The following is a 15,578-nucleotide window of genomic DNA, read 5'->3' on the forward strand; positions in this document are numbered from 1 at the left end:
GCGCCCGAGCCCGCGCGCGACCGCCGTCAGCCGCATCGCGAGCGGTCTCGGAGCGTTACACAGTTTTGTTATTATTTGAGCATGTTTTGTGCGTGTACTCGTTTTAGTTGCGTCATTGTCATGGCTCTAGTAAGATCGACCTTGGACATAGGTCCGGGAGTGTCACAGTCAAGCTTTTCTGAGTTTAACAAGAGGTTATTGGGGTGCGCTCGTAGGTAGCTCGTGGTAGGGCTCTCGGGCGGTTTCAAGTTTTTGTTTAGTGTCACACAAACAGTACTAAAATTTTAGAGCATACACGGAGTATTTTAACAAATAATCCTGTTTTGTAGAGTTATTCGTCCGCGTACACAATATCGTTGCACGGGTACTCTTGGTTCCGGGAATTAGACCTTCGAGCAAATGGACATTCCGGGAATTGGACCTTTGAGCAAATGGACATTCCGGGAATTGGACCTTTGAGCAAATGGACATTCCGGGAATTGGACCTTCGAGCAAATGGACATTCGGGAAATTAGACATTCGAGGAAAATGGACATTTAAGGAATTGGACATTCGAGGCCAGAACCGTATTGCGTGTAACCTTTACCCGAGAGCTCTAGTAGCGATGCAATGCATGACTAACGTAGTACACTGAATGCGCCGAGCGACTCACTTCATTGGTGGTTTTATAGCTAGTGGATGGTTTCTTTTCTCGTTTCTTTTTAACATTTTTTTTCTTTTTTCTAGAGGTTTACACTCGTCATCGTTACATTTACACTAAGATGCAGATTTCAAAAAATAATCTATGGGGAACCCAACTCGTAGAAGGCATTACTTACTTTTTCATTCAGCCAAAATGGTACTAGGGCCTTTGTGCTGTTTTTTCTGCACTTAAGGTGTACTTTCCATAAAAAACACTTTGTTTTATGTTTTGTAAACGTGTGCAATTTGTTGTATGACTTTATGGAAAGCGCACTTTAATTTTCCTTCAGTATATTCTCAAACGTACTAATTTCTTCCGACGGCCTCTAATCTGCAACGTATAGCTTTAAAAATAAGGTCTACTTTCGGTTGCTTCGCCTGTCGAGTGTAACCCTCATGATAGATTCTCCGCATATTCTAACCACATTCGTATTGCAGATGGTCAAGACGAGAGACGAATCGAGGAGTTGCACAAAAGGCGTAACTTCCTGGCGGCGTACTGCAAGCTCATCGTGTATAATGTGACGCCGATACGAAGAGCCGCCGACGTGTTCAAGCACTACATTAAGGTATGTTGAATCATCATCTTCCTCGCGTTGTCCCGGCATTTTGCCACGGCTCATGGGAGCCTGGGGTCCGCTTGGCAACTAATCCCAGTAATTGGCGTGGGCACTAGTTTTACGAAAGCGACTGCCATCTGACCTTCCAACCCAGAGGGTAAACTAGGCCCGTATTGGGATTAGTCCGGTTTCCTCACGATGTTTTCCTTCACCGAAAAGCGACTGGTAAATATCAAATGATATTTCGTACATAAGTTCCGAAAAACTCATTGGTACGAGCCGGGGTTCGAACCCGCGACCTCCGGATTGCAAGTCGCACGCTCTTACCGCTAGGCCACCAGCGCTTCTTCCACATACTTACATTAAGGTATGTTGAATACTTAAATAATAAGAAACAGATACTTCCATTAGACAGGTAAAAACCGCTGGCAACTAAGTAGTAGGCATCAATCAAACGTTTCGATTTACTACGTTCTAAGTATTATGTGTACCCAAAGGTTAAGAAGTTTTAAGCATTAAGTGCAATTCATTAATATGGTAACGAAATTTTGTTCTAAAAAGGATTGTTCTGCAGGGCGCACTAAAAATGTTGACCAACAGACATTACTACAAAATTTAGAATTGTATTAGGAACATGTAGATTTTGATTATTTCGTACACCATTTTTGTCGAGACGAGATATTGTCCTCTCCTAACGAGCGGCTGGGCACTGCATTTATCGTCGACGTTAGTCAACTTTGTTCGAGACCTTATCTTGCCGTGTTTTTCGAATGAGATGATATTCTAAGGGCTCATTTACACGGTGCGATAACTCGCATGCGATTTTCATTATATTGCGGTATTTGATCGGTCGGCTGAATTTTTGTAACCCCAATGGTTCGCAATGTAACTAAAACCGCATGCGAGTTCGCGCGCCGTCTAAATGATCCCTTAAGCTTTGGATTCCTCCGAAAGCGGTGCCGTCATATAGCGGCCGTCTCCATACTAAATAATACGGCTAAATATGGATGTCGTAGTATTTGTATGGAGACGGCCGCTATATGACGGCACCGCTTTCGGAGGAATCCAAAGCTTAACGCTTGGTTCTGTTCCAGTGCTACAACGACTACGGCGACATAATCAAGGCGACGCTGTCTAAGGCGCGCGAGATCAACAAGCTGTCGTGCGCGCTAACCATGCAGCTCGCCATGCAGGCGCTCTATACCACCATGCTGCAGCGGCACGCCACGCCACATCGGCAGCTGCCAGAACTATTGGAGCTCAAGGTGAACTTTGAACCTCATGTACACCAAGAAAAGAACCCCTGGTGTAAGGCCTGAGTTGACGCTCGAAGCGGAGCGTTCGGCGGGGCGTGCAGCGTGGCGTCGGGCTCACAAGTAATTTGAGCAGCGTGCACTAAAGCTTTGGATTCCTCCGAAAACGGTGCCGTCATATGACGGCCGTCATATAGCGGCAGCAAAAGACGGCCGTCTTTACGGTGGCGACATGTGGAAAGTACCACGGCGTCATAACACACCGTCATCCACCAACGTCAAAGCGGCAAATTTGAAAAATGTAGGCGCGATGGGATAACGTCCCATAGAAAATTTGAATTTCGCGCCTTTTCCTACTGACAAGATTTGCTTGATCATCTATAATTTACTTGGAGGATGAAATATCATCAGAAGAGGAAAATAATCGTAGTACGGAATCATTTATTCAAATCTCGTGTCATTTATTCAAAATGGCGTCACCGCTATCTAATAAAACGTTCACGAAACTATCGACAAGGTCATGACGGCCGTCATCTTACGTTACGTTGACAATCAACGTAACGTAACGCCGTCTAGGAAACCGCGACATCTTGTTTACATAGACAACGTTCTAGTGACGTCAGTCAACGCTATATAGCGGCCGTAATATGACGGCACCGTTTTCGGAGGAATCCAAAGCTTAAGGCCGCTCCTATACGTTTGCATTTGTTTAACATGCACGCCGCCCGCCCCGCTGCACGCCCAACTCGATCGTCCACTCAGGCCTTACACTTGGGCTCATACGCGTTTGCGGATGCAACGGTGACAATTCGAAAACGATTTTTTCTGCTCTATACGGCATCACTGAGGTTTGAACCCACGATCTTTGATCACAACACATACGAAAGGTTAACCAAGTATGGAATTATGGCGCTCCGCCATTTTTGCAACCGCAAGTATGTACGTGGCCTAAGCGTGTGCGCTTACCGCCAAGCATCATAATTGTTATAGCGTATGCTGTCGAAGTAACTGCTATCCTTTCTTCTTTGTCCTACCCTTATCCCAGTTTATCTGGGGTCGGGTCTTCCCGTACATTTGCGCCAAAGAATTCTATTTCGGGTTGTCTGTGGGTTAATGTTCTGCTTCTGGATCTCTCTTTGCACGTTAGACCACCATGTAGAAGGTGGCCTGCCTTTTCCCTTCGGCTGTTCTGGGAGGTTGAGGACCCGTTTTATGGGATGAGTTTCTTGACGCCTCATTACGTGCCCGTACCACAGAATAACTAATAGTACTACCGTACAGAAAATTCACCCCTTCACAAAAGTCAGGTTTAGGTATAAAATTACACCTATATCGCCGCCTGCAAGCAAAATTGAAACTTATAACCGCGCACGAACCGTGAATCTCCTTTGCGCGCCGCAGTTTTATGACCAAGCTGTGAGTGTCGGCACGGGGTTATCACTTGACAAGTTTTTATACCTATACCCACTGATTTATTGTTTTTAAGATAAATATGTAGGAATTACAAACGTTGATTATGTAAACATACATGTTTTATTCGAAAATAGCATATCTGATTCTCGCGGAGTAAGTTTCGAAGCCATTGTGTATTTTCAATTTTGCGCGAGCGCCACGTGACACGACTATCGTGCACGCCGAGCGGCAGCCCACTGCTATACGCCTGTCTGATGGGCGCGCCGGCCAAATGTACCTAAACTGCGGAGTGACACCCCCCTGCCCGTACCAACGTAATCGTCCTTTCACCTTGGCATCTATAGGAGCTACTTTAAACGACCCTCTGCTATCCTTTGAAGTGAGTTTCCATTTTGTTTGGCGATAATTAATAATGACAAATACGTGTTGCAGGAGTTAGCGAAGCGTTTCTCGGTGATGTTCGGGCTGGACGCCGTGAAGAACCGTGAAGCGCTGACAGCGCTGCACCGCGCCGGCGTGGGCTTCGCGGCGCTCGAGCCGCGGAACCTGCTGTTCCTGGAGCCCCTGGCAGAGCTGTCCAACAAGCTGCTACGGCAGGACAAGCGACACGTGCTTAAGGTATACTTTCCAAAATTGTATGAAGATGTATAAAAAAAAATCGAAAATATTTATTTCGCGTGGTTTACACACAGCACAAAGATAGATATACAGCACAAACATACAAGCAAGCATTACACATAAAACAGAACATATATACATTATAAATTTACACATAGATATTACAGTGGTAGGAAAACTATAAGCAAACTAACAGCTACCATTGTATCACACTTGAAGGGGAATGTAGTCCCTCACAGTGGAGCATTATGGGACAGTGTGGTTTTTTCCCCTATCATTCTCAAGATGGTGCCTATACAATTTTATAAGTTTTTGGTCTCCGGTTGATGTTTGTTCGTTTGGTTTGGTTGTGTCACAACGCATCTTGCTTACATCACTTATGCGTACAGACGCATAAGTGATGTAAGCAGCTTACTGCGTTGATCTAGAAAATAAAACTACGAGTCGACGAGATTACGATGTGAAAAGATTAGTAAGATCTCTCTACAAGTCTTATGAATTGTCCTGTTTAGTCTTATGAGGTTTTAAACCGCCCGCGTTCATTGACATATATCTCAGGACTGGCCTTACGTGCAGTAAAAATGCTAGTAGTTCAGCGGTGTCACTCACGAGTTCGAGCCAATCGTGCAGTCTAACGCAACTAGTTCCAACGCGCGCGCGTGATGCGAACTCATCAGCCAATCGCGTCGTAGCGGTGTCACACCGCTGTACTGGCCCCATGTCCGTAAGGCCAGGCCTGACTTGAGATATATACGTCAATGCCCGCGTTCTAATTATATTTGTTTAGCGAAACTCAATGATGTTTGTGACTCGATTACCGCTAGCTACACTTATTATAAAACCTCGTTCGTACAGTTCCTGGACGCGAAGATCTCCGCGGGCGCGGGCTGGGGCGAGGAGTGGGCGCCGCTGCAGACTTACCGTGGCTCGCTGCTCACCGACGCGCAGGACGAGCGCCCGCCTCCGGCCAGGAGGCACTACGCTAGGAAAAATAGTAAGCTCTCTTAACCTGTCATATCCCAAGGGCTCAAATATGAGCCGTAAATAAATTTTCCAGATTTCCCACGATTTTCAAAACCTCCCACTTCAACTCCCAGTGGCTCAAATGTGAGCCATACTGGGAGACAACGACAAAATTAGTTTTCGGGTCGCAGGATCGGACAAGTTAAATCTCCTGTGTCTACATCACTGACAATCCAACCTCTAGACTGAGCTTAGGCCAATTCTTTCATGAAACCGATGCTGCCAAAAATACGGGGGTGCGGGGGGACGAGGTGAGCGAATCCCGTGCCGTGATTGGCCCGTTCAAAAACCAATCACGGCATGGGATTGACTCGAAGATGGAGTAAAGCTTTGGATTCCTCCGAAAACGGTGCCGTCATATGACGGCCGTCATATAGCGGCCTCAAAAGACGGCCGTCTTTACGGTGGCGACATGTGGAAAGTACCACGGCGTCATAACACACCGTCATCCACCAAGGTCAAAGCGGCAAATTTGAAAAATGTAGGCGCGATGGGATAACGTCCCATAGAAAATTTGAATTTCGCGCCTTTTCCTACTGACAAGATTTGCTTGATCATCTATAATTCACTTGGAGGATGAAATATCATCAGACAAGGAAAATAATCGTAGTACGGAATCATTTATTCAAATCTCGTGTCATTTATTCCAAAATGGCGTCACCGCTATCTAATAAAACGTTCACGAAACTATCGACAAGGTCATGATGGCCGTCATCTTACGTTACGTTGACAGTCAACGTAACGTAACGCCGTCTAGGAAACCGCGCCATCTTGTTTACATAGACAACGTTCTAGTGACGTCAGTCAACGCTATATAGCGGCCGTAATATGACGGCACCGTTTTCGGAGGAATCCAAAGCTTAACGCTACCGTATGTGTGGCAGAGGGGGTAGCGCCGGTAGCGCGACTATGCTATGTTTAGAGGTTGGATTGTCTGTGGTCTACATTCCCAATTACATTCTTAATGCCAGTTGCACCATCCTTACTTGACAGACTGATCAACGTCAGCCGGCGCGCCGCGGCGATTTACTATGAAACTCTCCATATAATAAAATTTTGCGAACTCTTTAACGAAGGCAAACAGTGTGGAGCAACCGACCCTTAAGATCGGTTTTCCTAGGATAGCGGTGCCGTCATATAGCGGCCGTCTCCATACTAAATAATACGGCTAAATATGGATGTCGTAGTATTTGTATGGAGACGGCCGCTATATGACGGCACCGCTTTCGGAGGAAACCAAAGCTTTAGACCGTTTCCTGTTCTCGCAGTGCGGAATCCGTGCAACATTCATATATTCCTTACTGCGTGCCTACGTGGATATGCTTGCGTACCCGCGCCAATCACTTAGGATTACTGGTGTGGCATCGATTCCCTCGCCATGTCAGGAAACTTAAACAACTCATAGGTGGTCTTCTACTTAACCTTGAGTTTGTGCATTCGTCCTTTTCAGATAACCAACAATCTTGTATAAAAATATGGATTTAATGAACGACCATGATATATTTTTTGTTTAGAATAGACTACTATTCTACCCAATTCTTAAACATTAATGTTAAAAAACCGGCCAAGTGCGAGTCGGACTCGCGCACGGAGGGTTCCACACCATCAACAAAAAATAGAGCAAAACAAGCAAAAAAACGGTCATCCATCCAAGTACTGACCCCGCCCGACGTTGCTTAACTTCGGTAAAAAATCACGTTTGTTGTATAGGAGCCCCACTTAAATCTTTATTTTATTCTGTTTTTAGTATTTGTTGTTATAGCGGCAACAAAAATACATCTGTGAAAATTTCACTGTCTAGCTATCACGGTTCGTGAGATACAGCCTGGTGACAGACGGACGGACGGACGGACGGACAGCGGAGTCTTAGTAATAGGGTCCCGTTTTTACCCTTTAGGTACGGAACCCTAAAAAAAGAAAACAATTCTTGAAGACATCCTAACATTCCTAATCCTTTGTTTACTCCACAGGAGGTCAAGACGCGGAAGAAGAGGGTGATGAACACAACGACTCTGACGGCGAGCAGGCCGGGTGAGCGCCACTACTATTGTAGTTAGCCATCGAGCCCCACATCAAACACCGACATTATATATTCATTATGATGTATTTAAGTAATGCTGTGGCTATATATGCTCCAGAAAATGCCTCCTAAGTCCTAGCGTAACAATCAAGTGCTTTTCCAACGGCGACGCAAATGCGAAATGTATTTTTACAGTACATATAAGGCTACTTTTCCGCACTAGTGCGTAAAATAGCACTTTTCGTGCGTATGTCGAAACTTTAAAGTGCCATATGTACTGTAAAACGTTGTTCGATACAAGTGCGAATAGGTAATTCGCAACTCGTGTCGATTTAAAACATTCCCTTCGGTCGTGTTTTAATTTATCGCCACTCGTTTCGAATTTCCTCTTTTTCGCACTTGTATCGAAAATAACTATTATTCGTTAGTCGTGATTTTACCCTTTTACCGTCATATCCATAGTTGTTAAATATGGTGCCGAAAGTCTTTCGTGTTTTTATAACTGTATAAAATTACAATTAAAATATGTAAGTAACTAAATAATGAGAAAGGATTAGGAAACAACTGGCTCTTTTTTTCGCCTTGCCGATGGAAAAATGCCTTTACAAATGGTTTCTTATTAAAAAGTACAAAAATACGCTGTGACTTAAGATGATACTACACTGATATCAATCATATTTTAACTACATGTAACATGTCAAATATACTATGTATGTAATAATGTAAAATTTATACATAAATGTTTTAAATCTACACTGACATCTGCCAAAATGTATACATTTGTAAATATAACATATTTATTATGACTTATGTATGAAAAGGGGCCTTATTAAACTAAACACAATCATGGGGGATTCGATGAAGTTATTTGTTAGTTAGTTTAGTTAGTGTAGAATAGAGTAGTTAGCCGCATAGTATCCTGTTCAGAGGCGGAAGTCGTCCGGCTTCAGAAGAGTACAGTCAGCTGACATATTCAACATGAAGAACTTAATAGATCTATTTACGCAGCGAACACGAGCGCGAGTTGAAATGCCTTGTATTAATTTGTTGGGTAAGATATAGTTAAAGAAAGATGTGTTAGTTACATTTAATATGAGTCAGTCGCCAGCCAGTGATGTCTACCAGGGATGTTGCGGATGCCGATTTTTTGACATCCGCGGATGCGGATTTTTAAAGGCTCACATCCGCGGATGCGGATGTCAAGATAGGTATATAAAAAACGTCAAATATTACATTTTAGTAATTTTTATTTCAAAAAACCGGCCAAGTGCGAGTCGGACACGCATTCCAAGGGTTCCGTACATTAAGTCCCATTCACGCTTGACTGCTCATTTCTATTTGCTAGAAATGAGCAGTCAAGCTAGGTAATCCTAGCAGTCTAGCACTTACGCCGATGCTAAGACGTTCCTGTACCGACCTGTTCCACATCCGCATTAAACTCCGCATTGATTTTATGCGGATGCGGATGCAGATGCGGGTGTTGAAAATAATGCGGAAGTTCCGCGGTTGCGGATGCGGATATTCGCAACATCCCTGATGTCTACCGCTAATTCAGTTTGTCCAAATGTGAAAAGTCTGACCACGATTCGGGCCATCAAACTGTAACATTAGCTTCACTATATGTCACTGACACAAGGTCTATCTTAGGTTCTAGGGGAGTGTTTGGTCAATCGCTGTCGTTTCACTTTGACAACGAATATTGCTCGTATTTTCTGTCGACCTTGAAATTATAAATAAAAGTTCACACTGAACTTATAGTATATAAATAGTGTAAATCACTTTTGGGCGCCAGTGCTGACGCCTATAACCGACAATGTAAATTCGAAAGGCGACCCAAATGGCTCTGAGAATTCTCAATTAACATCGTTCATTATTGTCCGACGACCTAACTCGCAAACATAAGGCACGGCCTCTGAGCGGGCCCATTGCGGCATCCGTTGACTGTTTTTATTAAAATTAACGTTAGCGTACCTAATTAATATATTTTTATAATAAACGAGTTTTGATATACTTTGTGTGTTTTTTTGTCCTACCAACCCTGATGAGATGATACATTTGCTGGGCAAGGTAAGAATTTCCAGTATTGATTTTTCCGATATACACAGTTCGGGAAAACTAGTTGCTAAGTTTTTCTAGACATTCCAAGGAGTCCGCTGCCCGAGTACTTGTTACTTGTAAATCTTGCAATAGGTACAAGTGTTAAAAAAATGAAAAAAAAAAAGTATAAAAGAGGCATACTTGCGTTACAAGTTTCATGCAACAGGCTCCTGATCAGGGGCCGATTGCATAACAAACTACAACTAATATTACAAGCGGAACTCCTTTTCTAATTTCACTAATTAAAAAAGGAGTTCCGCTTGTAATATTAGTTGTAGTTTATTATGCAATCGGCCCAGATCATCTAAAATATGCAGAAATAACAGGGTATGTACCTATGTATTAGAGAAATTAAATTATTGATCCTATGATATGTTCCATTCCATGTAAGAAAAACGACCTTTACAGATATATGCTTTGAAAACTGATATAATATTTCTAACGTTTTTTTCTGAGTGGGAATTTAGGAAACTAAATGTACCTTTTACAAATTAGAATGTGACAAATTGTGACCCAAAAAGGTTTTAAACCTTTGTGGCATAAACATAAAGTCGAGAACTAAGAATCATTAGTTACCAGTTAGTTACTCTCTGTAGCACCATGAGTCAAACTGCCAAATTACCCCGCCCGCGGGCACGGGCTACCCCAGCCGCTTATATCTAGAACAGAAACCACAACTTACACCTTAAATCGACCAGATAAGACTCATTGTTCGGTACTTCAGCATTTTCACACGAGTTACACGAGTAAAGTCAACAGCCCAACGATGACTAATCGTAATGACTTTACTTTTTTGACGGGCTTCCCTTCCTAGATTAGGTAAAAACTGGCAAATTTCCAAACGCGGTGTCAACTCAAAACAAACGAAAAAACCGGCCAAGTGCGAGTCGGACTCGCACACGAAGGGTTCCGTACCATTACGCAAAAAATGGCAAAAAATCACGTTTGTTCTATCCTCCTAAGGCCCAAGGTCCTACCTCTATTATCAGTTCGATGTAATTTAAACCATGTTCAATTGGAACAGAGTCGCTTTTGCTTTGATTCGTTCAATTTTCAAACAACGCAATATCAACTCTATTTCCTACAGTTTAGGTTCAAATTTCAGTGGCAATTTTGGGTGGTTCGTTTGTATGGCTGGGCCTTAGGAGGGTGTGGGAGCCCCACTTAAATATATATTTTATTTTGTTTTTAGTATTTGTTTGTTATAGCGGCAACAGAAATACATCATCTGTGAAAATTTCAACTGTCTAGCTGTCACGACGGTTCATGAGATACCGATACCGCCTGGTAACAGACAGACAGACGGACGGACAGCGGAGCCTTAGTAATAGGGTCCCATTTTTACCCTTTGGGTACGGAACCCTAAAAAAATACCGCGTCTTAGTGAATATACATATAGGTATGTATTCATAATGTAAATGGCGTTTATAACTTCACGATTTTAGAAGTCTTCAACAGGGATAATTATTCGACTTAACACATTCCCTGCCAAGAACACGTATGTGTGTTCATGTTGTATTGGAGATGGGGCGCTTGGCATTGAAAGTGTTAACACGTTCAGTGATAGCGCAAGTCGAGCGCTGCGAGCGTAGCCGTAACACGAGAAAATATCGTAAAAGTACCTACGAACAGACCAGGGATGTTGCGAACATCCGCATCCGCATCCGCAACCGCGGAACTTCCGCATTATTTTCAACATCCGCATCTGCATCCGCATCCGCATAAAATCGATGCGGAGCTTATGCGGATGCGGATGTCGAACAAGTCGGTACAGGAACGTCTTAGCGGCGGCGTAAGTGCTAGGTAATTTCGTCATTACCTATAACGAAATCGTCTAGATCCAGAAAAGTCGGCAAAGTTATTGTTTATTAAATATAACGCACCTATATTCTTGCTCAAATACTGAGTTTCGTTTTTTTTTATAAAAAAATACTAAAAATGTAATATTTGACGTTTTCTAAGTACCTAATCTTGACATCCGCATCCGCGGATGTGAGCCTTCAAATATCCGCATCCGCATCCGCGGATGTCAAAAAATCTGCATCCGCAACATCCCTGGAACAGACAACCCGCTTAGCCAACGTTTTCGTAGCGCTACGCTCGTAGCCGATCCCAGCGTTTTCCCGCTTTGTAAGGGAAAACTACTACGGCCCGCCCGCCGAGCGGGTTCCCGGCACTCCAATGTGTTTAAGGCCAATTATCTGAAATGCGTAAAAAATAAGTGGTTCGAATCACGCTAAGGAATGACGAATTTGTCTTAAAAAAAAACAAGAATAATCGACAGGTAAGCCTCGTAAGTACAGTAGAATAGTAGTTATAGCTAGCATGTAAATAGTACATACCTTTTCTGGCTTTGTAGATTATATTTGTAGATAGATGCAAGCTTATTTATTGACAAAATAGGTCGAGTTGTGTAGTACTTTATTTCTAATTTAGTGGGAAATGTAATGGCCCTTACTTTATACTTTTGTTTTAGGCGATGTCGCTCGGCACAATCGTTACTTTGGTCAGTCAGATTAAGCTGACCTAACGCCTAAAACTCTCGTCAAAAGAAATAGATTCTGACTTCCTGCACTTTCTGAATCGTAGTTGGTTGGTATCTCTCCCAAAAATATTAAACGTAGGTAAATATGAATGTGCATACAAATTTTTGTAAGTGCTAGATCAGCTTCGACAGACCAAAGTAACGTTTACAAGCAGTTTCACCTGAGACACCGCTGTTAGTTACTATTAATTTTGATTGTTTAGAACTTTAGATATATTTTTTGTCCTCGGTTTGGTGTTTAGGTACTTACATATTTTTTTGCAATTGTAATATTTTTTGTCATGTTATTTATTTCAAGTTTTTCGTTTTCTAATTATTTGAGTGCACATGGGAAAACAATCGGTTCATGGGTATCTAGTATCTACCTAATAGAAGAGAATTACAAAGACACGTATTATAAATAAATATTATTACCGTCACTAATAAAGTTTATTATACCTACACCTAATTACGATGCCGATGAATATATTGTTCACCTTAATATGCTTAAGGTCTAACCCCTTTTAAAATACCCTGGGTTCGAGGTCTCTAAATAATTTTAACCCCTAAGGAGTAAGGTAATAAAACAATCGAGGAAGGACAAAGTTTTTCAAACAATATTCAGTTTTTATAGAATTTTTTATATATTCTGAATATCGTTAATTAATAAATGTATGGTTAAATCTAACAGACACCTCAGGCTCACGGGTTTCAGTCCCAGACCAAATTGTAATAACCTCTTATGTATCAGTCGCAAACGTCGACGCCTGCGCCTGCCCGTCTCCCACCGGCGCACGAGCCTGCCGCGCATCCGCCGCGCCTCGCGCACCCCCACCCCCGCGACCACGCCCTCGCTCTCCATCGACGAGGGCACGCCCCGCCTCACGCCCACTCCCGCGCGTCGCAGCCGCCGACTGGTCCGAGCCTCCGAGTTCGAACAAGATAGCGATGCTTCTGTTCTTGAGAATCCTTCCCCGACCAAGAGTGACACTTCTCGCAAGGATTCAAATTGCGAATTAGGCGGCGCAAAAAGATCCAAACCGGCAGACCAGGTAACTTCCCCGTCTAAAGAAAGCGAGACGTCCCGTAAGGATTCGTCAGACGGTCCCATAAGAGGCGTAAATGTTACGAAGAGAATCATCAGACATGAAAGTGACACATCCGAAGTTGGCAAAGGAACTTCACCCTCTAAAGGAGAGAGTGATACATCTCGCAAGGATTCAACTTCGGATACCAGAGATGAGAATATTACAAAACGGTCTGTCCAGAGGCAAAACATTGCGACGGAACTTGAGAAACCTTTGAAGGAGAGCGATATTTCTCGTAAGAACACTACTTCGGACACTAAAGATGCTAATGTTTCTAATGCCGAGTGGCAAGTAAGTGATTCCTCCGAAGTAGTCGAAAAAGTTATATCTTATTCCAATTACGAAAGCGATGCATCCCACAATTCCAATAGAACTATTGAAAACATAAACGTCACTAGACGCGGTCAAAACAGATACGCCGATGCTTCTAAATTCAATAAAAACCTCAATCCTACTCTGAATGAAGATAGTGAGGAATCACGAAGTGATTCTGTTTCGGATACGACCTTCAAAAACACTAATGTTACAATTCGTGGCCAGAATAAGAGGTGTACTGAAAAACACGTTTACGATGTAGCCCAATTGAAAAAACGAAGCTTTACCAGCGACGGTTCTCAAAACAATTCTGCTTCGGACACGGGCGTCAAACATGGGAATGTTACAATTCGCGGACAGAAGTACGGCGAGAGACCAGATGCGGGTGAACTTACAAAACGAAGTTCTATGTCCAGCGAGGATTCATCAAATGGATCTGTCTCGGAAGAGGCCGTTATAACTACTGTCACGATTCGCGGCCAAAAAAGGAAAGAGAAACAAGAAGATGACGATGAGCTCGTTAAAAAACTCAGTTCTTTGTTCAATGAGGGGAGTGATGCCTCGGATACAATCGCTAGAGGTCTGAATGTCACCACTCGCGCTCCAAAGGCTACTGTGAACGAGAATTCGACAGCAGATGAATCCAATATTGAGAAAAGTTTGTTAGTTGACAAAGACATCAACGCCACAATTTGTGCTCCTAAGCTTGCTGCTGACAAAGATAACTGTTCAGCAAACTCGTCCACATCTGAAGATGACAATACACCAACTTCTCCACAACGTAGCTCTAATAAATTAGAGAAAAATTTGGGGTCGTTAGCACCAAGAAGGCGACGTACGCAAGCGGGAGTAGTCGAATTCAGACGGAACGCGAAGATTACCAGAACTGACGACTCATTCACCTCTCCGGACCGGAGCGTTCGCATCTCCGATCAAAGTTTAGGATCTTTGGCTCCAAGGCGACATCTAGGCGTGGTCGAATACAGACGAAACAAAATGCGCGAATCCGCAAATACTACCAGACTTGACCACTCACTAGAGTCTTCGAAAGAAAGCGATGATCATGAACAAAATATTGGTATTATAGCACCTTTGAAGCCTCGACCTTTGAGGCGTCGTCTAGGCGTGATCGCATACGGACGAAATTCAAACGCAACCACAATGAAGAGTTCACTAATGTCTGAAATTGAAGTTCAAAGCTCAGAACAAACCGTAGTAGCAGAGGTGACACGTCGAGCTGTAGTAATCGCCAGAGCAGATGTCGATCGGGAGTTACTCGAGTATGAACAAGCATTAAGGCCGCGGCGGGCTGGGGTGCAATACAAGCGTGGTGGCAATACTGCGGGCGTGGCTGTATTACCCAAACCCAAGCGTATGCGTATGGACAGCGACACGGATTCGCAGGACGAGAACGGGTAACTATTATCCTAATATATCTATAGCTAATTATTTAAACACTATAACTTTAGGCGCCATTGTATTTCGCTACAAGTCACCATGAAAGTCGATACGCAAGTATGTATGTGGTCACTTTGCTAAATTTTGAACAAGTTTTCATTGATAACTGATATCTTATTGATCAGTAATGGGTATGCCCCCCTAGCTACTAAGGTTCTAAGAATTCTTCCGAAAAGACTCGGTACTGGTTTATTAATACGGATTTTCTAATGCATCAGGTAAGTCCTTAAGTTCCTACCTATTTCAAAAATCCTTCCTGGAACTAAATATTTGCATAAGAATGTTGTATTCGTAACACATTACAGAATTCACGTGCGTGGGTCGAAGCAATTGAGATTACTAATACATACTATATTGTTCACAAATAAAATATAAGCAGTATGTTGCAATTAAATTAACAAATTTTTAAATTCAATTTTAATTAATGCAATAGCTGACATCCCATTCAGTGGCATCATCTGAGTGATTACGTTATGATTAATCTCAACCTGCATTTAAAGTCACGTAGGTACATTACTCATTATTTAA

General features: G+C 42.9%; 1 protein-coding gene across 1 annotated transcript in view; it reads left to right on the forward strand.

Moving 5' to 3' along the window:
• LOC134652337 (cohesin subunit SA-1) overlaps positions 1 to 15,011 on the forward strand; it is a 31,667-nt gene extending 16,656 nt beyond the window's left edge. The window contains exons 15-20 of the mRNA XM_063507509.1: positions 1,120 to 1,250; positions 2,336 to 2,506; positions 4,340 to 4,525; positions 5,381 to 5,519; positions 7,519 to 7,579; positions 12,941 to 15,011. Of these exons, the coding sequence (XP_063363579.1) occupies positions 1,120 to 1,250; positions 2,336 to 2,506; positions 4,340 to 4,525; positions 5,381 to 5,519; positions 7,519 to 7,579; positions 12,941 to 15,011 (2,759 nt within the window). The remainder of the gene's footprint in view (positions 1 to 1,119; positions 1,251 to 2,335; positions 2,507 to 4,339; positions 4,526 to 5,380; positions 5,520 to 7,518; positions 7,580 to 12,940) is intronic.
• Positions 15,012 to 15,578: the final 567 nt, after the last annotated feature.

The sequence above is a fragment of the Cydia amplana genome, chromosome 11 (genome assembly GCF_948474715.1).
Source record: "Cydia amplana chromosome 11, ilCydAmpl1.1, whole genome shotgun sequence".
In the NCBI taxonomy this organism is placed as follows: domain Eukaryota; kingdom Metazoa; phylum Arthropoda; class Insecta; order Lepidoptera; family Tortricidae; genus Cydia; species Cydia amplana.